The sequence below is a fragment of the Acanthaster planci genome, linkage group LG05 (assembly GCF_054643075.1).
Source record: "Acanthaster planci isolate LZ-2023a linkage group LG05, COTS_SCS, whole genome shotgun sequence".
NCBI lineage: Eukaryota > Metazoa > Echinodermata > Asteroidea > Valvatida > Acanthasteridae > Acanthaster > Acanthaster planci.
In genome coordinates this window covers 22080021-22103987 of record NC_141781.1, presented here as the reverse complement: position 1 = coordinate 22103987, position 23967 = coordinate 22080021, and the positions used below count along the sequence as shown (strand labels likewise).

Below are 23967 nucleotides of genomic sequence, written 5' to 3'. Positions count from 1 at the left end.
CCTCGTCTGTAGAGGTTACTGCTGCAGATACTGAACCTGCCCCGATGGAAAGTAGCCAACTGGCAGTTGAGATTCAGACACCGGCTTCACCTCTGGCAAAAGCTGTTACATCCGATGACATCGGGGAATCATATGAGAAGTTAGACGGCAAAACCTCCTCTGCAGAGATCAAGACCTCAGGTGTTGCCTCTTCCCAGCTGGAAAGCTGGTGTTCAGAAGCCTCAAGTGAGACGACATCTCCCCCTGCATCTCAGAGCCACACAGCGTCTGAGGATAAAGATGCAGAGACACAAGAAGTCTGGTCTGAGCTGGATGTCAGCATGACATCCTCTCACAATGACACCATTGCTGCGGGTAAGCTCAGCTACGATGCTGACTTAGAGGATGGGGATAACGACGAAGACGAGAATGAACGAAGAACCATCAAGTCATCTGAAGCATCAAGTGAGGCAGAGAGCTCTACTGGTGGACCAGCACCTAAAGGAAGTCCCTTGATGCCTGGAGGAGTTGGAAAGGCCCTCAAAAAGGTGTGCTGTTTATGTCCCCATCAGTCTAAACCATGGATACACTTCATTATTGATCATTGTGATATTCTCCTTTATTCCAGTCCAAAACCACCGTCACGTTTCATTCTTGGTCATTATGCCATATGGTAGAATCAGAACCTCCAGGTCCACACACCATTACTTCAAATGCATGGAAATTAACCATTTCATTGGTTTATTGAAAGTGCCCTAGGCTGTTAGGGCTATACCTAACAGTCCCAAATCCTCCGATTTCAATATGATTTTGCATCTGTGTATATGTCACCCTTTACCTCTTTGATCTCATGAAATCCAACAGTGCACACTGAGTGTTTGATTTTGTTGGTATGATCTGTTAAAGAGATGTTTTGTTCTGGTTGTTGGATTCCATTGGATGATTGGTTGTGGTTTAAAGAATCTCTTGTATTCAGAAGGAAGTAGAAGTGAAATGGTTGTAGCAAGTTTATGGTTGATCTCCCCTGTGTTAACTTGGTGATCCTTTTTGCCCCCTTGTTTACAGACTCCTCTGTCTGCCAAAGCTTTAAAGAAATTGAAAGAAAAGGAACAGCTTAGAGAAGAAAAGGTATGAAATTCTTGAAGGCCTCTTTGCTGAGCATCATCCTCAATCCATCAAAATCCACCAATTATCAAAAAATGCATTCAGCCTCAATCCTCCAAAATCCTGCATCATTTCTTGAATATACTTCTTGGAAGGGTGAGCATTGCCACATCAGCCTCAATCTTCCAGCAATTTTTGTCATTATGTTGAGGTAATGTGAATGGTATCCTGGCATAGGGATGATATCATTTTTGCATAATCGAGGCTTGAATTTACACATGGCTGAGCAAAAACAATACAAGGTTTAACCCAAGACTGACAAAATACATCTTTCACAATTAGCCACCCTTGTTTGCCATTCAGCCTCAATCCTCCAAAATCCTCCAAAACTGCCCCATTGATTTTGGAGGATTGAGGACTTGTGGGGTCAATTATGCATTTGATGGTATGCGTTGTACTCATTCAAATAAAAGTAGTTTAAACGTAGAAACACAAAAAGAACATTTCAATGTTGCTACAATCAGGAACACATGCTATTCCTTTCTTGACAAATGCACTTTCCCGAATGGGAGCAAGCTTATCTAGGTGCGTGATAACTTGGGAATGGTTGAAAAAAGTAGACAATTTATCTCTGCATTGAAAAAAATGTGTTGGCATTCAGATGAGACTGCGCATGGAGAAGAAACGCAAGTTGGAGGAAGAGGAGGCTGAGAGGAAACGACTGAAGCTGGAGCTGAAGCGAAAAAAGGAGCAGGAACGAGAAGAAGTCAGGAGGCAGAAGCAGGCGGAGAAAGACGTCAAGCAGAAAGAGAAGCAACTGAAGAAGGAGCAAGAAGAGAAAGAGAAAGAAGATAAAAGGATGGCCAAGGAAGAGGAACGAAAGAAGAAGCAGGAGATAATAGAGTGAGTTTGTTAGAAACAGGCAGAAACATGAGTCCCATCTTACATAGCTGCTTGGCAGAAAGCATTACTAGGCCAAATTTCTGTGGCGAGTAGAAGTCAGCGGGGAGCCAGTCACATGGTGCATACTGCATTTATTTTTTGCTGGTAACCTGTTTCTGCTCAGTGTTACATTCTCTGTGCTAAGCGGAAAGGCCCCAGCAGTTGTTTGTCAGTCTCTAGAGAGGACACAAAAATGCAAATTAGTTAGATCCTACTCTGCATGCGAGGACGCATGAACTCGTTCTTGGCAGAACCACACACCTTCCCAGAAGAGATAGTCACATGGGGCTACCTCAGACCTTCATGAGTCAGATACATAGATGCTCTCAATGCCGTGTGTCTGGCATCTACACAAGGATCTCATGGATTTCCACCTTTGAAGATTATGACCTGCGTTGTAGTCAAGACCAGATACAAGACCAGTTAGAAGATCCAGTCAAATCAGCCAGTCACAAGACAAGTAAACAGGCTGAACAGTGACAGAGAAATGATTTTGTTGAGTTCATTGGAATAGCTTGCGACTGGAGTTAAAACCTGGAGGTCTTGTGGTGGTCTTAAGAGGTCTAGACCAGAACACCGATTCTTAAGTGTGTGCATCATTCTGAAGTGTCACAACCCAGAATTAATGTGTGTTTTGTTTAATACTCTAGTGCTAAGATGGAAGAGAAACGCAAGAAGACTGAGGAACGGCAACGAGTTGAAGAGGAAAAACAAAAATTGGAGGAGGAAAAGGTCTTGTGCCAGTTTAATAAAACGCTGATCTCATTTAGCATTGGTTTGAAATAGTTTCTCTTCTCGACAATTGATCTTGGACTGTTAAGACTTTTTAAAAGCTACACCTTGTTAGAAACAAAAAACTACGCCATTTCCCCAGGTGAATTTGCATAGCATCTGCAGGTTTCTCAAGGTTTTTGTGTTAAAATGAAAACGTTGAAGTGATTTTTTTTGCTGGCGACTGCTTCGTGTCCCTCGTACCGCATAAAAGAATATTTTTCTGAAGCACATTTTTGTACAGATGTCAGATGTGTAAAACAATGTCATGTCGCTCTCAGCTGGAACGTGTTTCAATGTTGTGCGTAGAAAAGAGTTGTACAAATTGAAATCCTATTTTTAATCCAACAGCGTGAGAAGCAGGCAAAGCAGAAGAATATGTTCAAGAGTTTCTTCAAGGAGGCAGCCGTGCCAGCCAAGAAACCCCAGGAGAAATCCTGCGGTTGGTTCGCTCCTTTTCAAGTCAAGGAAGACATGGTCCTGGCTCCCCTGCTTCGTTGCTGCAAACCACCCTCCGCCTTGGAGGAATTTGATGCTGCGCGTCAAAATCAGGTACATCACTGCCATCTTATAGACAGGGGGGAGAAGGGAGTGCGCCAAGTGTTTTCTAGAAGAGACCAGTTTTGAAAGCCTTTGTTTTCTGTTTAGTTTCTGTTTTTGTTTTTCTTCAAGCAACACTTTTGCTGCTTCAGACGTGCTTGCTTGATGTGGAGTGTTTTACGTTGTTCCCGACCTGCTTCTGTGCATTTTTGTTCTGTGCAGAATTCCAACTTGCTGTATCTGGATGAATTGAAACGAGAGACCTACGTAGCAGGAAGGACTGGACGGACTCCACACAGTGCGAGTGAAGAGACAGAGAGCAATAGGCAGACAGCGATGCCATCAGTTGGGGCCTCACAGCAGGATGGGTGAGCTGCAATGATGTTCGACTTGTTAGCACACCGTTCTTGTACTGTGGAAACCCCTACAGTCCTGGCTTGTGAAAATGAGCAGTGTGGCCAACCAGCCCTTGCCAGCTCATCTAAAATGGCTAACAAGATCAGTACAGCCGTCAGCGACCAGAGGTTGATGTTGGCAAATCAAAGTGTTGATGACCACGACTCTTGATAAGTCTTTCTCAGAAAAAATATCTCAAAGTGAAGTTTCTCAACTGCTGATTGCCTAACTCATGAAAGCGAGTGATGTCCATGCAATATTCTAAGGATTGTTTGATCAGAGTGCGTTCTTTGGTGTATTTCCAGTGAATCACAGGACGTGATAGTGGTATCAGAGATGCCCGCTGAACCAGCCAAGAAGCTCACCAGAATGAAATGTAAGCTGCTTCAATTCCACGAGAACTACCGACCACCGTACTACGGCACTTGGAGAAAGAAAAGTGAAATGATCAACCCTCGCAACTACCTCAAGAAAGACGAAGTAAGAATTTACCATTCACACCATCTTATCCCCTTTTGCTGTGACCGCAAACACCTGCTTTCTTTAGGAGGAGCATATAATACAAAGTCAGCAGTTGATGGGTAAAATCCCTACATCAGAATTCAAAATTATATTTGAGGAAGATGCTTTGGGCAAATGACTTCATTTGCCAAGAATCCAAAAAAAAAACAAGCTGCAGTGTCAATCATCAGACCTTACATTTGTTGCTTTCAAACTAAAGTGCTTGTCAAATTATGTAGCCAGATTTTGAGCCAGCTACTAAGACTGTGTGTGGCCCAGTGAGCTTGAAGTTGGTTGTAAGATTGTGGTGGTAATTAGAAAATGATTTCACTTCCCCAGTGTCGGGTTATTTTTGTTGCAGGATAAAACCCCTTTTGTTATGTACATCTGTTGCTCATCAGCTGTTGGCATTATGGTTTCTTTGTTCCTGTAAATGTTCCTTTGTTTTTAAGTTTTGTCCCCAATTTTATTCTAGGATATGTTAGATTACGAAGTGGACAGTGACGAGGAGTGGGAGGAACCCGGTGAAAGTTTGTCACACTCAGAGGTGAGAACCGAAAAAAAAAATCATGGATATTGGCTCAGTGCATGAGCTGAAGATGGCGCTCTGTATCCTGGTAGTGTGGGCAAAGCTAGACTGGTTTCTGGTCCCTCTGTTTGACCTCCAGAAGAGCAGGCAAGAGCTAGCCCTGGAGGGATTCAAACCTCGAGAGTGGAGGGTTGGGCGGGGCTACTTTTGCCAAGATGGCACTCTTAAGCTCTCCCTGTTCCCTGTTATTCTGTGACTTCTTTGTTTCTAGGGAGAGGATGATGGCGAAGATGTTGATGATGGTGGGGATTCTGATGATGGCTTCTTTGTACCTCACGGCTATCTTTCCGAAGATGAAGGATGCGAAGATGAGGTCAGTTCTGGCACTGGGTCTCTGATTGCAATTTTGTTTCAGCTAGATAGTTCTCATTGAATTGTGGCATTCAAGTTGTCGGTAATGCGGCCAACTGATACCCAAGCACTGATTATTTCCATCAATACCTCCAAATCCTGTCAGGTTGAATCTAACATCATTGTTCTCGTAACTCCAAGATTTATTTAAATACAGTAGCACTGTTACTGAAGAAAAGTTAGATGTGACTTCTTGTCTTAAAACAAACCATTCAAGTTAATCTATGCATTTCCCAAATGTATGTGTATTTTGTCACCAGTTTCGTTGTTACAGTTCCAAATCTAACACCGGCAGAAAACTTGTTCAAGTCTGAGTCAAGTAATATGCTATATAATGAGCAGGAACTTGCACTTGAAGGGCCACTTGCATTAGAAAATCAACTTGTCTATGGGGACATTTCAGTTGGCATCCAAGCAAAGACCAGGGGCATCAAGGTGATTGCTTCCGATGCCTCTGTGAAGTTTGTGGCCTACATATAAACATATGTATTACGGCCCATGCTTAAACGACCAACTGAGGTCGCTAGTCTCAGAGTGCTTGTACCGAAAGATTGTAAGTTGTTGAAACAGGTTGGATTGTTTGATCATTCTCAGGAGGAAATTGAGAGCTGGAAAGAGAAAAGAGCTGCCAAGGCCAAGTCCTGGGAGATAGAACTCAAACGGCAGCAGGGAGTCCTCAAGCCCATCCTGATTGGCTGCGTCTGGGGTAATGACTCCACACCTTCAACCACTAAAACGCTGGATACATACAAGATCATCGCCTTGGCGACCGTTCCTATAGATACCGGATCCAAGAAGGAGGTTCAGGCATCCACTGAGGCTCACACGAAGGAAGAGACGTCCAAGACATCAGCACAACCCAAGGCGTCAGGAAATGAAGGTGTCTCTCTGAAAAGACCCGTACCGGCCGAAGGTGAGTTTCCATTCTTTGACCTCTCAAATAATTGTATTTTGTCTTAAAGATTAAGACAGCCCTTCAGAACAGCAAGTCAGTTCAGTCCTTTTTAACAGCAAGTTATGTTCCTGAAAGTACAGTCTTGATATTCAAGTCTCTCCTGTGCTTCCATCTTTGTGCAGATTCAACACTTGAGGCATGGTTCTGAGTTCTCCAAAAGATTCTTCATTTTTTAAATTCTTGCCAAGTATTTTCTTCCATTTCAAAATCCGATCCACATTTATATGTGACTGTTTGAAGGGACTTACAATACTTAACTGACAGTGATTTTTGATTGAAAGTGTCAATCTTCGGACATTAATCTCCAGAGTCGTTTGCTCATTCCTTAATGTTTTCCTCCTAGCTATGCCTGACCTGATCCGCCTCGTCCATGGCAACACTGCTGGTATCAAGACACTACAGCGGGAATTTCGAGAGTACTGGCGGCTAAAGGAGCTGAGTAAGAGACCTGGTCATGCCAGTCCGAGACCAGAGACGCCCTCTGTGATAACCGAAGCTGGCCAATCGGTGAAGAGCTCTCCAGACGTAGCTCAAGGGACCAATTCACCTCTTCTCGGAGTAACAAGTAACAATGTCCAGCAAACATCTGTTGTGAATGATGCCAGCTCAGTCACTGTGCCTCTGGACGGTGTAGAGACACCCATCAAGGATTCCACGCCCCGCAGCAAGGAATGGACTCCTGAAATTAGTAGTGTTACCCAGTCATCCCCAGCTAACCCTACCAGCGACGCTGTGGAATGCTCCATCTCCAAACGCCAGCTGTTGATCACCATCGGTGCAATCGCAGTGCGTGAGCGGCGGACCGTGTTCCCTCGCACCTGCTGGTACGTTCACCAGCATCTGCTGGAGAAGTATAACTTACAGGACCTGACCATCCCTAGCCAGTGGCAGAGCATTACTAAGCCACCCAAGGCACAACGTGCGGAGAGCCCCCTCATTGGCCACTCACTGCCAGGGTATGGAACCCAGACTCCCAGCGGTTACTTGACACCAACACAAGGAAGTTTGCTGACCAATGTTCAGGAAAACCAGTTGTTGCATGGAGGCGTGCACCAGCCCATGCCTCCCCTAAATGTATTGAAATCTTCAACACAAATGCTGCACTCATCTGGAATAACTTCAGCAAATGGATTGCTGGGAAGTATGCCAGTGAGATTCGCCGTAGCAGGATCTAACTTGCCGACAGGTGTCAACCTACAACCTTCCATGCCCCAGCCTGGCGGTGTGGCCTTACCCTTTCAGCTGCAAGCTGCCAACGGCATGTCCGCCTGTGAAATCATGCAGAGGCTATCTGCGACGGTGCCCATGCAGCATGTCCAGGCCCCGCCCACCACCCTACCTGCATCTCCCGCCCACATGTTCAACCCCATCCCATCCTCAAGCCAGATGCATTACTTAAACATGCTGCCCAAAGTGGAGATGGTACCCATCTCACCTGCAGTCGGACTGTCAATGTCCCAGATAAACCAAGCTGCTACGGGTCAAGTTATCAAAGTGCCGCGGACAAGTCCCAATGACATCAAGGCCATGCTGTCTAGCCAAGCCATTAAACAGCCATTGTCCACTCCTGAAATCATCACCAAACTAGAATCCAAAGCTACAAACGTGGAATCACCATCGTCTGCTCACAGTAGCGATCTTGATAAATCATCAACTTCTTCTGCAAAGTCTCAAGACGAATCTGCAGCCCTTCCTCCGGCACAGAAGCCCGGCGCCAAAACCCTGAAGAGCTTCTTCAACATTTCAGTCAAACCCCTACCTAAGCCCCAGACTGAAGTGTCTGAGCCTGTCGGTGAGCCCAAGGAAACAGGCCAACCAAAAGGTGAGGCTGCAAACGAGGAATGTAGTCAAGAGGAGGATATTGTGTGTGACACAGAGAGGCTGACAAATTGTATTGATGGTGTTGAAGAAGAAACAGGCCAAGGAAACTGTGGAGAAATAGAACTAGTAGAAAGAATCTGATAAATGATTGGGGTAATGTAGCTTATTTGACGGATATTCAGTCAAAACACTCAACAGAGTGCCATTGTCCTATCAAATACATTGCAAAAATGGGGTCCTTCTGAAATTCATTATTTGTATATTATTGTTATTAAGCTGAAGAGTTGTAATGTCGACCTGTCCAAAAAGAAATTTCCCAGGCTATCCCCTCCCTCAAAAGGTGGGATGGCCAGCAAATTGAGGGAAAATAAAAACATTAATTGAAGTTTTGAGGTTGTTCAAGGTCAACATTGATCCCAAGTTGTTATGGAAAACTGTTTATTGACTGAAAGAACTTAAAACACCAGAAGCTGTGATACAGTCGTCCAACTGGTCACCTTATGTACTGGCCACAGACATTGGTCACCTTTATGTACTGTCCACAGACATTGGTCAATTTATGTACTGGCCACAGACATTGGTCACCTTATGTACTATCCACAGACATTGGTCAATTTATTTACTGGCCACAGACATTTGTCACCTTTATGTACTGTCCACAGACATTGGTCAATTTATGTACTGACCACAGACATTTGTCACCTTTATGTACTGTCCACAGACATTGGTCAATTTATGTACAGGCCACAGACATTTGTCACCTTATGTACTGGCCACAGACATTGGTCACCTTATGTACTATCCACAGACATTGGTCAATTTATGTACTGGCCACAGACATCGGTCAGTTTATGTACTGTCCACAGACATTGGTCACCTTATGTACTATCCACAGACATTGGTCACCTTATGAACTGTCCCTAGACATTGATCACCTTACGTTCTGTCCACAGACATTGGTCAATTTATGCCACAGATATTGGTCACCTTATATACTGTCCACAGACATTGTACTTACTTTTTTACTTAAAAGACTCTTAAATGTGATGTACTTTTAAAAAATTTAAACAAGAGGTTAATTGATTCAATTCCATATCTCTCTTAGACTTCTCGGACAAAGAACGTGACCTTTACCGTACCTTGTTTGTCTTGTCTCATTTTTGAAGAATACCGCCCGATTCCAGGTTGGTGTTTTATTTGATGAGTGCTGAATAACATTTTTTGAGATTTTGGGGATGAGAATTTTTTCCTTTGACACATGGAGTACCCCATGCAATATCTGTGAGTTGTTAAGTGTGATAACTGTGCAGGGATAATGTTTGAAAGTTTTGCTGTGTGACGTTTCTGTTTTCAGTTGGTTCTTGTTATTTAAAGGCTCTCATGATTTCCTTATTTGTGTAATATCGGCGTAGGGTATTTAAGTAAAAGGCAGTATACATGTTTATGGCAGGTCTTTGCAAAACAAACTTTGGTTGGAGAAAAGTTTATTTCATTCATATAACATTTATGTTTATTACTTAATTTTTGTTCCAAAATAATGGCTCTGAACATTTATAACAGTCCTTTATCACCACGCAGTTAATAGGAATTCCAATATCTGCTTATTTTTTAACATGACATAATTCCTCCTATGGTGAATTCCACACCTGAATTCGATTGTACATGTTAGTTATGTGTAATTCACAAGGATTTTCTGTGAGGCATTGGAGATAATTACTGTTTCCTTCCCGAGTCCCTATTCCTTTGTAATTGTGTTTATTGAAATATTTTGCTTTTTTTTCTTTCAAAAATAAATGTAATGTACCAAAGAACAGTCTACATGTAATTAGATGAATGAAGTTACAGGGAATTTGGTAATGAAACTAATTTACAAAAGTATGTTATCCTTCAAGAGAGAAGTTTTTGCCGACAGTGATGAGTAGAAATTACAAAGGAAACAAATGGAAGTGTGTGGCATTAACAACTCAACCTGTTGGAGCTGCCTTTACTGCAATTAAAATAATTTCTCTGTAAACTTTCTCCACTGAACTGAAGATAAATGTTTAAAGATTGTCAGTTAGCCAACCAAATGATATGGATCTTAATATTTTAACTTTCTATTGAAGATAGATCAACAAGGAAAAAATAATATTTTGAGGTTAATGATCTTTTTAATCATAAATGATAGGTGTGATGTTATCACCATTAGAAGTTGAAATGACATTAAATTAATAATAGCTGTACATAGTAATATGTAGACTGAGAATGTAGCCATTGAGTACCTGTACTGCAGTAAAACACTCAATATGAATTAGATTTGTGGAAATGTTCCATTAACTTGAAACAAAACGTGTATTTTAATAAGATCACTTTCCATTTTGTGGAACTTTAAGGGTGGAACTTAAAGACAACCGGTGACAGTCACTGAATAAAATGATTCAAAAGACAATGGCATGACAGGAAGTCGGAGGCAATTCTGTGAACCCAATCCCTTCTCTTTCCTTCAAAAATTACTTGATTCACCATAATTAAAATAAACTTTTGCCAAGAACTTTAATCTGCATGCGGAGCTTTCTATGCTACAAATGCTTTCTAAATTGTTTTGGGGGAAAAATGCCTTCAATTTAAAAAAAAAAGTTCTGTGTCAAAAGAAAAAAAGGCAGAGCAAATTCAGTAGAGGGCGCTATTGATTATAATGGTAAAGTCGAGCACTTTGTAGAGGGCGCTATTCTACCAATTCTAAATTTTTATAAAACTGCAGAGGGCGCCATTGCATTAACAGAGCGTTTTATTTTTTTTCATTGCCGACTGCGGTTTCAAGCTTGTTCGGGCTCGAAAATGTTAAAAAGAGTCCAACTTACAAGATTACAGTTCCTTAGTCTGGTATACGCTGTTTTAAAACAAATCTGAACCGGACCAAAGTGTTACAAACATTTGCTGATTTTTTATTATTCTTAGAAGTTACCTTTCTTTACAACTTTAATAGAGGGCGCTATTATTCAAGGACATTGTGCTGTACCATTATCAGTCAGTAGAGGGCGCCCTTGCTTTTTTCAAAAGAGGGCGCTTGTTTTGGTCGTGGATCAAATGTCAGTAGAGGGCGCTGTTAATTTTTTCAGTAGAGGGCGCTATATATTGGATAGGAAATGCAACGGCGCGAGGGACAAGTAGACATGCTGGAAAACGTGAGCTGAGAATTCAGTTTTTCTTTCATTAAAATGAATTCTTTAGGAGGGCTTTCTGCTGTATCGATAAAATTCACTTTAGATATCCTGTGTCTACGAATATGAAGTATGACGCCATGTCTGAGAAGCTTTTTTCTGTGGTAAACCATGGGTAAACTAAGGTCAGGTTGTGTCCGAGAACTAGGCCATGTACTGGTACGGTTAACAAATGGCACCGCCAGTGGTCGGCATTTAACAGTTCAGGCCGGTTTTTCGAGGCGCCATACATCAGAAAATTTACGATTCTGGAAAGCTTTAGGTGCTGGTATATGAAAGTCCAAACTCTGAGAAATACGCCGGTGCATGGAGGTAGAATGGCCGGTGTAAGTAAAATTGGCAAGTCATTCTTATTTAGGAAGATTATTAGGATTCAAAGTTTGCGACAATCCTGCAGTTTGGATTTCAGGCATTTAAGACATGCCTTGAAGTAGGGCTGTGGTGGTGACAGATAAGAGACAGATTGTAAAAGCAAGGCACTACAGCCCTATTTGTGGGGCTATGGTATGGTAGGCCCTAGTCTAGCCCCACAGATAAGGCTTTAGTGGCTCTCTTTTGAAAAACCCGGGCTGCAGTATCACATGATTGAATTTAATTGTATGTCATGAATATGGATCAATATCCTTCAATACATGACCTGTATAACACTTCCGTACCATACCACACGATGTAATGTACATGTACATACCATGCGATGTGAAATGTACTGCTAAAGTGCTAGTACTGTCACTGTTGATAATGACCGCAGTCGATGCATTGGAACAGGAAGCAATGAAGTATGCCTGTGATAGATTTCATATAACAAAACTGAAGAAATAGACTGACGCCATTGATATGAACCCACTCCAATGCTCCTACGGCCTGTTTGCAACCTACTTTGCATCCTAGGGTTAATTGTAAATATTCATATTAAACTACTATTTTGCATACAAAGGCCACGCCTCGGTTTGTAGGAGATTCCTAAGACGGTAGAACGAGCCGTCGATTTTATGTATGCTTGAATGTACATTGTATAGAGTGAAACGTTGCTATACTGAACATTGCTATACTGAACATTCGGCTGTACTGAACATCGTCCTTGGCTCCCAATATTTTGTGTACAAAACCTACCGAACATTACGCAGTTGCAAATCAACCGAGATTCGCCGCAGCATGCATCTGAAATCGATCCCGAGCGGTAGCATCACGACTTTTAAGATAAACTAAACATCAATTTTGTAACTCAAGATTTAAAAAAAAACAAAAATAATGAACAGATACATTTCTAGAAACCTCAAACGTGAATGCAATGGCAAAACATCACAAAAACAGCAAATCAAAGTATCGCAAGAAAATGCACTTCAGTTAGACAAGAGAGGGCGCTATTCAACATGGCAACAAAACGTTGGGCAGTTCATTTCGCTATACCAAACGACCGCTGTACCAAACATTTAGTGGTGTTCCACTATACGCACAAAGCATGCAGGGTACATGTAGTACACTTCTGTATATACATGGACGCATGGGTCTGGCATGTGCCGATACTTCAAGCAGCCCCACCCCCGCTGCAAAACTAAATGCCTCTATTTGTATGCTCACATTCCAGCAGGAGTACGTGCGGCTGATTTTTCATGCAGCGTCTCCTGACTTTTTCTTTCTCTGTGCTGTATGTTTGGTACCAACCAGCCAGCCATCTGGAGAGGCCATCAGCCTTCCCACAAACCAGTCATCTTGTCAACCGATCAGCCTACCAACCAGCCAGTCATCTTGTCAACCGATCAGCCTACCAACCAGCCAGTCATCTTGTCAACCAATCAGCCTACCAACCAGCCAGTCATCTTGTCAACCAATCAGCCTACCAACCAGCCAGTCATCTTGTGAACCGGTCATGCTAGATAACCAGCCAGTAGCCAGGCATCAGTGTTACTTCAAGTTTATACCACTAATGCAGTGGATTAGCACAGGTAGGCTGTATACCAAAGCTCAAAGGCTTTGGACGTGTACCTTTGGATAGGTTCCCCCTTTTATATTTATCAAATATGCCTTGTCATTTCCACACAGTCACTGTCATCTTTTTATAGCAAATCATGTTGAGGTGAGGTCTTATGAGGCCTTGGGCAAAACCAGCAAGTACTAACACAACATGCAGATAAAAACATCCTTCTAACTCCATCATGCCTTTGTTGATTTCAGAATGGGTAGTTCTCCACTCTACATGTAAATGGAAATAGATCATTTTGTCAAAAAGAAAGTTAACTAACCTCAGAATGATATTCATGGCTTAGCCAATGGATTGTTTGATGAGTTATGAGTTTTTCAAAACAACATCTTTTATCATCGTTCCACTTTGTACATTTTCTTTGACTTGAATTCGTTGACGATTTTCTTTGAGGTAAATCCCCCACAAACTGGCCGTCGAACTAATTCCTTCAGAACTTCACTCAGCTGATATAAAAATAAATTCCTCAATAGTACTTTAATTTTTTGTTGCATAGGTTGACCTTTAACCCTTGGCAACGTGAGTCCGTTGTACCATGCTACATGTATATGACAGAGCAACTTGAAGGAATAAAACAAGCAGCCATTTCCTGCAAGGTGAGTTCAAAGTAGTTATATGTGTCATTCCTTATATGGAATCTGTAGATATCATAATATTGACTCTAACCTTCTAGCATACATGGATAGGAAAATCTCATTAAAATACGGGGCTTCAGGACTGTAAGAATTTGTATTTTGCCAATTTACACCACTCATTTCAAAGAGGAAATACATGTTACAAAGCTTGGTCCAAGTTCCTTAGTTTCTTGTGTCTAGTTTCAATTGCTAGAATTACTGCAAGTCAAGGTGTGTCATTAAAGACTCTCAATGCCATCTTGGCAAATAATTCCAGCCAAACCTCCCATGACTGAGTCTCCTCTACCCTGTGTCACATACATACAGTGTGGTATACATTTGTGGGTCTAACACACAGAGAAAGTCTTAGAGTTAACCGTGAACCAGTACATGTAGATTTTCCGGGTCTTAATGAAGAAGTCATTCAGACTGGAGGTTACTCCTTATACATGGGCTACTTTCTGATTCATCCCTTTGGATTGAAGCTGAACTTTCAAATTGTTCTTCATTATGCTCATCACAATACTGGTGTCTTTGTGAAGATTTAGAGCAAGGAAATCCCACAATTAGTGAGGGTGAATGTGATGGGTAAAATGAATAAGAAAAGCTTCACTGTTTCTCTTTCATTATAACTCTATAATTGAACCTGACTGTAAACTAGAGCTTTGTGTATTAATGAATTGCATAGCGGTTGAAAACTTGACACAGACTTTAAAACTGAAATAGATGTACTCAGAGTTTTCTTTTATTATGTTTGTTTACAACGATGCATTTCTCACTTGTAACTATTTTCTCCTTGCCATCTTTGCAGGTAAACAGTGTGATAAACAGCAGCATCCATCGTTACCATGACAACAGCTTTGCCTCCAGAGATTTCAAGTCCAGCCATCCGTGTTCATCAGAAATGTAAAAAAAGAATCAATTGTACATTTGCAGTTTTAAGGTGTCAAAAAAATCCTTGTTTATCAATGACCTTTCCTCATATTACGGAGATATTTGAAAAGAAAATTTGCTTTTTTTTTCTCTTTCAAGTATACGGTTACATAGTTGACCAGCATCAAAAAGCAAAAGCAGCAAGATTTTTGAAAGTTTGTTCTGAAAGAAAACATTTCAGATTTATGTGATTTTCAAAGGTCATTATGATGTAAACTTGGATATTTTCGTAGCCCTTGTGAGCTTTCCAAGTTGTTTTACTCCAAGCTTAGAACAGGCAGTTTGCCCATTTTGAGTTGACGAAAGAGAAAAATAACAAAATTTGCACCATTTTGGTTTCTATTTCTGGAAAGTTTTTTACTCAAATTGTAGAACAGGCAGTTTGCCCGTCTTGAGTTAGTGAAAGAGAACAAGAACGACGTGGACAAATGCACTTTTCCAAAATCTTGAATCATTTCCAAATGCTATTCTTCAGTCTGATAAATATCAAATTTTTCTCCATTGCAGTTTATGGGAGGTTGAATTAGAAATCAAGTTCCATTGATAGCGGTAACAAAATTAATTAATAAGGAAAGGAGTATGAAAACTTGGATAGTTTCTTTACACTATCATTTTCTAAATTGTAATGTATAAATGTTGGTCATGTGGTTCATTTTATCTTCAAGCAAACTCAAATCCTTGATGCTCATTGGTTGATCCCATTGTTGTAACAGCGCTGTGATACCATTGCATGACATCATCATCTTACCTTGCATTTAACTGCTGCTGGTATTTGCCCTAACACTGTTTGTCAAATTTGCTTGAGGATAAAATTCATTACCTCTTTTGTGCTAGTGATATATGGGACATTTTTGGACAATCATGAAGCATAACAGGAAAACTCAAATGAATCCAGTGAAATTGTGAAAATCATGCAGATCAGACTAGTCTAAATTGTGACATAAAAGCATGCGCTTTTGTAAATATCATGAGATTGACCCCCAAAATATGTGATGCAAAGTTTATAAGTTTCAAGTTAAATGTTGGCAAAATTCTGTAACAAAACCTGGTGTACATACAGACCAAAAATTAAAATTATTGAAACCATTGAAGATTGCAATTCATTGAGTTTTCCTGGTAAACATTTTGTAAACTATAATGAGATGGATCCATGCTGTGTTCAGTGAATGGTCTCTTTATCTCTCGTGTTGGGATATCTTTTACATTCTTGGCCCTTTCTTGTGTGATATTTCAAATGATGTCTTCCCTAGTACAAAGATGTTCAGAAATTCTTCATTGTTCCCCTGTTGCGGGGATGTGTCCAACTTTGCCCTTCCCCTGATGTGGAGGTATCTCCAACTTTGCCCTTCCCCAGGTGTGGGGATGTTTCTAACCTTGCCCCTGCCCTAGTGTGGGAATGTCTCCAACTTTGCCCCTCCCCGGTGTGGAGGTATCTCCAACTTTGCCCTTCCCCAGGTGTGGGGATGTTTCTAACTTTGTTCCTCCCCTGGTGTGGGGATGTTTCTAACTTTACCCCTCCCCTGGTGTGGGGATGTGTCCAACTATGCCCCTTCCCTGGTGTTAGGGATGTTTCCAACTTTGTCCCTCCCCTGGTGTGGGTGACATCTCCAACATGATGATGATTACCCATTTCTGGTGTGGGATTTCATTTTCTTCTGTGTGGATTTTGCAGACATATTCCAAGTGGATTCATCTCATGGACCACAGTGTACACTATGTGTGTTTATGGTTCAAGATTTCAGGTGTCAAGAACATTTTATGACATCTCAGTGTAGGACATTTTCTTACATGTAAGTTTCCTTTTTGCAAACCATGCATTTCTGATTCTCAGAATTTAGAGAACATTTTAGCAACAGAGGAGCATATGTTTAGCCAAAACCAAAATGTCAAAACCATAGTGTCAAACAGATCAAATTGAGTTTGCTGATTGCGTAAGATTGTAGCTTTAAGAAATTTGTGCTGTGATCAGCTACAAATTGATGGCACTTGATGTTTTGAACCATACCATTTGATGTTTGTTATTGCATATTGATGAGAATCACTCCCACAAATTGAATCTAAGACACAGATCCTGAGGCAGACCCTTTTCAAATTCGCAAAAAGAATTATTAAGCACACCAATTCTAACAGAATCTAAAACCTTGAAATGTGGAAATCAGTGTCCAATTTTCACCAGTTCATGCGTGATTTTGTGCAGTTTTGAAAATTTGTTCAATGTATTTATTTGTTTTAATAATCAACTGTGCATTGTTAAAGAAAAAAATCACAATTTTTGTCAGAATGGCTCATTTCGAGGGAGTGATTCTCATGTAACCTTATATGCCAAATGTTTAAAAACTGTTTCTTTGTGTAATTTATGAAATCCCATTCTACATGCATGTACAAGCAGCAGTGTTGTGCTAAACATACGTTGCTGGTCGGCGCCCTCTACTGTCTGGGGCGTGTGGCAGTCTGTGGCCCAGGTACTGTGGTTGATATACCTATTGTTTAGTGAAATCGACTGTATGTGTCACTGGTGCTCTAATCCACCGGTGTCCTGCCTCACATAATTGACATGCTATTTCACCCAAAAATCTTCTAAACTGTCAAGTATAGGAAAGAAAGGATTTCTGTTGCTTACTTAAGTCTTTGGGGTCCCTGTATGGTTTGGTGAAACGGACTGAGGACCATTGCACTTTTTTCACCATTTTTTCGATCATTTTGTTATCCTAAGTTGGTACCCGTCATTCTTTGTTCCTGTGTAAACAGGTTGCTTTTTTGGCAGGGTCATGATGACCAAACCTTTATCAAAGAGGACATCTGCTTCTGATCTGAGGGGGCTCTAGACCTGATGAATGATAATGGCTTCTTCTCAGGTGTTGGTGTGAGACTTGGAGGAAAGACATTCTAGTATGGCTGCTCAACTTTACCTAGATTCTACAGAATCATTTCAGTTTTGGTTTCATTTGTGTTTGGAGGTAATTGTTTCCTTGAAGGTGGTATCAAAGATGACATTGGGATTGTTAAAGAAAGGAAAATAGTTAGTAATTACAGATCAGCCACAAATATCTTTGTAAAACTGAGTGGACAGTGTCAAAGTTTATCTTTAGTAGGAAATAGTACTGATAGGTCAGAACAAATGATCATCTAACATAATCTTAGCAAGTGTAAATGTGCTTTACTACATCGTAAATTTTAGGAAAATAGAAAAAGTAATACCTTGTTATTCCTAAGCCAAAACTCGACAAGCAAGCATGATTTGAAGAAAGCACCATTGATAGGATAGTTTATAAAATCGGATTTAGGAGTTTTTTAATGGAAATTGAAAACCTTTGAAAATAATTAATTTCAGGTTAAATTCAGGTTTCAAATAGCAATGAACATCTTCCTGAGAGTTAAATAGTTTATGATAAGGACAACAAGGTGATTAGTTTGACTTCCAAGTTAGGCATTTATAAAAGTTTTTAATTTTCTTGAAGATGATGAGAAGTCAAATGAGAGGATTTATGATTCATTTTTGTCTACTGAAGTACTCAGTGCTTCAGTGACAACACATGTCCCTCAGTATAAGTAGGAATACAAGTCAAAGATAACATGCTTAGTGAATGATTGGTTACTTGCTGGAAGGAAGGTAAAATTTAAAGTTACAATAAACTTACATTGGGTTTTGTAGGTAATTGATAGAGGAAAAAAATTATAATGTTAAAATCAAAGTAAAATAATTTTGTATTCAGTCAAATAGAAGTAACCCTAAATAAACAATGCTCTAGAAAGCATTTAAAGAGAAAACTTAGATCTTCAGTCAAAAGGGCCTTAGGTTTCTATAATACATGTGTAGACAAATCCTATCAGAGGAAGTTAGATGCATGTGACCATTAACATTGCAGATACTTAAACACAGCCATTCTGGCAAATTTCCAGGAATGCCATTTTAATACTAGTCATCAATTGTTATTCCGTTACCATTTTAAGAATACATATATGTGTATCTTGTCTCTAATATTAAGGAGGTCACAGGCAAAGTGCAACTTCTGGGGAGTTTTTCTCAACTGAAGAGTCTTGTTCATTGTTGAGTTGTGTTTAGCTATCTAACAATGTAAGCTATATATTTACAGGTGTTACTAAGGCCAGTGATGTACATACACAACCCTTACCCGTCAGGTTTAGTCTAAGGCCAGTAAAGCATGCACAGTCCTTACCCTTCAGGTTTGGTCTGAGGCCAGTAAAGTATGCACAGTCCTTACCCTTCAGGTTTGGTCTGAGGCCAGTAAAGTACGCACAGTCCTTACCCTTCAGGTTTGGTCTAAGGCCAGTAAAGTATGCTCAGTCCTTACCCTTCAGGTTTAGTCTAAGGCCAGTAAAGCATGCACAGTCCTTACCCTTCAGGTTTGGTCTGAGGCCAGTAAAGTATGCACAGTCCTTACCCTTCAGGTTTAGTCTAAGGCCAGTAAAGTACGCACAGTCCTTACCCTTCAGGTTTGGTCTAAGGCCAGTAAAGTATGCACAGTCCTTACCCTTCAGGTTTAGTCTAAGGCCAGTAAAGTACGCACAGTCCTTACCCTTCAGGTTTGGTCTGAGGCCAGTAAAGTATGCTCAGTCCTTACCCTTCAGGTTTAGTCTAAGGCCAGTAAAGTATGCACAGTCCTTACCCTTCAGGTTTGGTCTGAGGCCAGTAAAGTACGCACAGTCCTTACCCTTCAGGTTTGGTCTAAGGCCAGTAAAGTATGCACAGTCCTTACCCTTCAGGTTTAGTCTAAGGCCAGTAAAGTATGCACAGTCCTTACCCTTCAGGTTTGGTCTGAGGCCAGTAAAGTATGCACAGTCCTAACCCTTCAGGTTTGGTCTGAGGCCAGTAAAGCATGCACAGTCCTTACCCATCAGGTTTAGTCTAAGGCCAGTAAAGCATGCACGGTCCTTACCCTTCGGGTTTAGTCTAAAGCACATTGGATTGGATTTGTTGCATTTGGTTTTTAATCCTCCCTCGCCAGTATTCTACACAAGGGAATAGATTTTGTGAAGGAATTTCTCCAGATCATAGGAGGGTTAAAGTAATTTAATCTTAGTTCAAGAATTATAAAACAATAATTTGTGTAGTTCAGTACAATATGTCTTTATTTAGAGGATCGATATTTAGCTCTCTCGCTCTGAATTTATTAGTATGCTCCAAACATGATAGGAATAAATGTAGAGCATTTTCCCTAGGAGTATACCATTAACAAACCCAATGTCATCTGCAATATCTCCTCTTAAGGGTCTGGTACTGTAAAACAATCAAACCACACAGCTTTTTTCTTCGCTGAATACACACTATTATTTGTCAGTTACACTGTCTACAATTTGGATTTTGTGCTTGTGCAGACAAATTTTGGACATGTTCGTCTGTGCAAACATTTCTCATACAGTGCGTGGTTCTTCCTTCACAAGTGGAAACAAAATTATTGACGAGTACTGCACTTCAGTACATTCAGAGAACAGCTTCTTTTTCCCCAAGCATAGTCAAATTGTAAAGTAGCCAGCCATTTCAGAATGTGTTTCTCTGATTCAAATGTCATCATCTAGGCTGAAGTTGTTGTCATTTTGATGGTCCAGGACTCAATTGGAGATGGAGTGGAAAAGTCCATTTAAAAACAGCTTCCTCATTTTACGTTTTTTCCACTCAAGTGTTTAAAAACACTTCCAAAATTTTGCAGCCTGGTTGCCCGAACAGGGGATGACGTCCGTGAAACACCCCATACAGACTCGGCAAAGATTAGGTCGGCAACAGTGAATCCTTTCTGACCTTTGTTTTGGCCATTGTTTGTTTTTTCAATGAAGTGAAATGCATGTTTAATTATGTGGGGCAGGATACCAGTGGTGCAGAGCACCAGTGACACATCAGTGGATTTCACTAAACAATAGGTATATCAACCACAGTACCTGGGCCATAGACTGCCATACGCCCCAGACAGTAGAGGGCGCCGACCAGCAACGTATGTTTAGCACAACACTGCTGCTTTTTTTTTAAATTTTTTTATGAGAATAAAATGAATAGGGGTCCCCTAGAATAAATTTCACACAGAAAATTTGAATAAGGTGTCCCTTTGTCTTTATTTCTCACAAATCAAAAAAAGCCCCCCTTGTCTCCTCCATGCAAGGAGGATTTCAAGAAAGTAGTCAACCAAGGATAATTCTTTAGAGGATGGAGCCAGAATCTAGCACATGGTCTTGGGGCAACAGCAAAGGTTTCTGAGGTGTCAAAGTTTAACTCCAGAAGCCTTTGTGGTTCCCCTTCCATGTACATGTTTCTGGCTCCTCCCCTAAAGTGGCTGCATTGCATCATGAATATGCATATCTATGGCCACACCCTTTGTAATTTGTATACAACTTCTATACTTGGAGATCATATACAAATTACCCAAGGTTAGACCACAGGACACATATCAAGATTCACTGTAGCCATTTAAGGCATTATTGCCTACCTTAATCAGTGACCTTTGAACCAAAATGGGGACATTCTAGGTTTAGTTTAAACTGCATGCCTGAACATGGGATGTTGCTATCTTTTTTCTATTAGCTCATGCGCCTGAATGGAATTGTTCATTTTTTTGCAGGAATAAGAGATTGTGCCAGTCATTTCACCAAAATGCACACGCAAGCTTCATTGGCTGTCAAAGGTCACATGGCAAGGTAAGAAGCAATACCTTACATTTTGTAACCTGTTACTTTTAGCGAGTCTGAAATCATATTTTTTAGAGCCCATATTCATCTTTGAAATTACCTACTGGCTGTTCCATTGTTGAAAAGTTGAGTTTTTGTCAATGCGCATTTTAAGATGGCGCTCAAACTTGTTTTGCTCACATATTTGATAAAATAGTGAAGTCCTTTCAAGACTCCTGATTTGAATTTGCGTCAAGAGTTTGGTTGCAATTATTTGGATTTCAAAATGCCTTGGATTTTTTTCTTGGCATGTTTGTAAACAAATAGACTCGACTTTCAGTAACAGGTTACAAATATCCTTGGTTGACCACTTAGTTGAGAAGTTGCCAGTTGATGTTGAGGCAAGCAATCTTTGTGCTATTTTCATTATTTTGATTTTCAATTTCGGGCGCATAACATTTTACAACTTTTACATAAAAAAATGTGTAAGCTGTTGGTACAAAATGTGACGATTTGTTTAAAGTTCATTCATCAATCTACGTTTCAAATATAAACAGTTTTGGGCAATGAGATTCAAAGCATGACTAAAATTTTTCGTAATTTTCATTGTCTGCACCTTAAAAAGATCCAACTTTGACATGGCACGACAGAGTTTGAAATGAAACATTTCTTAAAGGTCAAAGAACATCAGCTGGCAAAGTCTCAACTTGGAAGTAAATGTTGGAGTACAGATGAGGTCGAAAACTTCTCCAATTTCAGTTCAAGTGTAAAGAATGCTGCGAGGACTTATGTACAAAGTTATTGAAATGCCAAGTTAAAAAGCTATACTTTAGAAATTGTCTAAAACCGTTTTATGCCACAAGGACTGTGCATGCAGTAGCAATTGCTGTTGAGTTACTTAAGGCTTGGGGAATAGAGTCACTGCTATGGAAAGGCTAGTCAAGTTTAAATCTGAAATTGGAGCAAGTTTTTGGACCTCAGTATAAGAGAATCTTTCAACACACCAGGAGTGCACCAGACACTCCAAAACCAAACTTTTTTTTTCATTTTGCGTACGAAATGTTACCAGGAAAGCTTTGTATAAATCAATCTTGAAAGTTAGAGTTCATGCTGAAGTTCACCCATGAATCCTGTCGGTGATTTCACAACTTAGAATCCAGTGCAGGAGTCCCATGTCCCGTTGAAAGGATTTGTAAGGGCAACTATTTTCAATCTTTTTCAAACTATTTAGCCAAGGTGTTTTACAGTCATTTATTGCAGAATGCATTGAAAAGTCAACTGTTGCCTTTGTGAAGGAAACTTGTCAAGTTGATGGACAAAGTAAAATCTTTGATCAAATGTATATCTCCTATTCGATCAAAATAGAGTTCAGTTGAAAATATTGTCTTCAGATTTGAAAGTGCTTCAATTTGCTTTATTTCTCTTGTCCAGGTAGGAATTTCAGCTTGGCTGTCCACTGTCATCTTCAGTGTCTTCTCATTACGAGACTGAGTTCAAGATGTCTTCAGCAACGTTATTCATCAATTGGTCCCTCTCATTGAAGGCAGTAGTAGCTTGAAGATCACTCAGATGTTGGAGTACGGAAAGGATCCAATTTGAAGATGGACTCATTGTAGATGAAGGGGAGAAAATAGAGAAATATTTGAGTTAACTTTGAATTCTATGTATTGAATTTAGATTTGATAGTTTTCTTCAGCACATGAGGCTGTAATATTGATCTTTCATTTAATTTGGCCACAATAAATTATTCAATATTTTTACAGTTAAATGGGTTTTTAAAGTTTCTTACTTGACAAAGGTCATTGCACCGTTTAAGTTTGACAAATTAAAGCCAAAAAGTGCATCTATTTGATCTCAAGTGTCCGTCTGTCTCAGGTTAAATTTGATTCACATTATGAGAATGATTGTCCGAAAATAAACGGACAATTCGATTCTGTATTTGAAGCTGTTCATTTTTTTAAAAAAAATATTTTCCACATGAACAAACATTTGAATTCACCACTTGGGAAAATTGAAAAAGAAAGCACCTGCTAATTTGCTAAATTTTTAAAAAATTGTTTGGAAGTGGGACAAGAATATTGCATCCTGCCTCCACTTTTCTCATCATATATCACCTCAAGAAAAGTCAGTCATCAAAGAAATCCTGGAAAGACATGAATTGTGGACTGAGAAACATTTTCCAATGTTGTTAGGAAATACTTGGAAAATTCTCTTCACTCCCCATAGACTTTGTACACGACTGCTGAAGTGGAGTCAGGATGCAACATTTTTGTCTGGGAAACGTTTTGAGAAAGCTTAAAGAGTCGATTGGACAAAACTAGCAATTAGTATGAAAAATAAACTCAAGGCTAAAAGTCAGTGACAACGAGGAATTTGATTTAAATGTGCCACACCCAGTTTTTTCTTGAGGAAAAAAAATTAATAGGTTTCCCTTGGAAATACTGTTTTTTAGGTCAGTACTTACAGTAGCCAGTTCATACTAGACGATGATACAGAATTTTGGAAGAAATATTAAAGAAACTGCATCGAGATATGATCAGATCTTGTACATTCTGAGCGTCAAAGTTAGGTGTAAATGCACGCGTTGTTTGCAACACTGGGACTCCGACAGTCTGATAGTACTGTTTGGATGAAAACTCGCCGACGAAATGATAGGAATATACGCAATACCAATTGGT

General features: G+C 40.2%; 3 protein-coding genes across 4 annotated transcripts in view; 2 read left to right on the top strand and 1 right to left on the bottom strand.

Moving 5' to 3' along the window:
* Nucleotides 1–23967, bottom strand: part of LOC110987437 (uncharacterized) — a 64594-nt gene that overhangs the window by 22143 nt on the left and 18484 nt on the right. The gene's annotated exons all lie outside the window — the stretch shown is intronic.
* On the top strand, nt 5–10382 carry LOC147799244 (uncharacterized). Its single transcript, XM_087137353.1, has 11 exons — nt 5–527; nt 1045–1107; nt 1745–1986; nt 2676–2757; nt 3148–3348; nt 3559–3704; nt 4038–4212; nt 4709–4780; nt 5034–5135; nt 5768–6086; nt 6472–10382. Exons 1-11 carry the CDS (start codon nt 45–47, stop codon nt 8088–8090), a joined length of 3504 nt encoding a protein of 1167 aa, XP_086993479.1. The 5' UTR covers nt 5–44; the 3' UTR covers nt 8091–10382.
* On the top strand, nt 12383–23818 carry LOC147799243 (uncharacterized). 2 transcript variants are annotated; one of them, XM_087137414.1, is made up of 6 exons: nt 12383–13092; nt 13624–13723; nt 14553–14647; nt 16347–16464; nt 21244–21319; nt 22721–23818. In XM_087137414.1, the coding sequence occupies exons 3-6, from the start codon at nt 14590–14592 to the stop codon at nt 22778–22780; spliced, it is 312 nt and encodes a 103-aa protein (XP_086993540.1). In that variant the 5' UTR covers nt 12383–13092; nt 13624–13723; nt 14553–14589; the 3' UTR covers nt 22781–23818. The 2 variants fall into 2 exon arrangements, with proteins under 2 accessions (XP_086993540.1, XP_086993541.1); XM_087137415.1 differs by lacking the exon at nt 16347–16464 and having other exon boundaries at nt 12402–13092.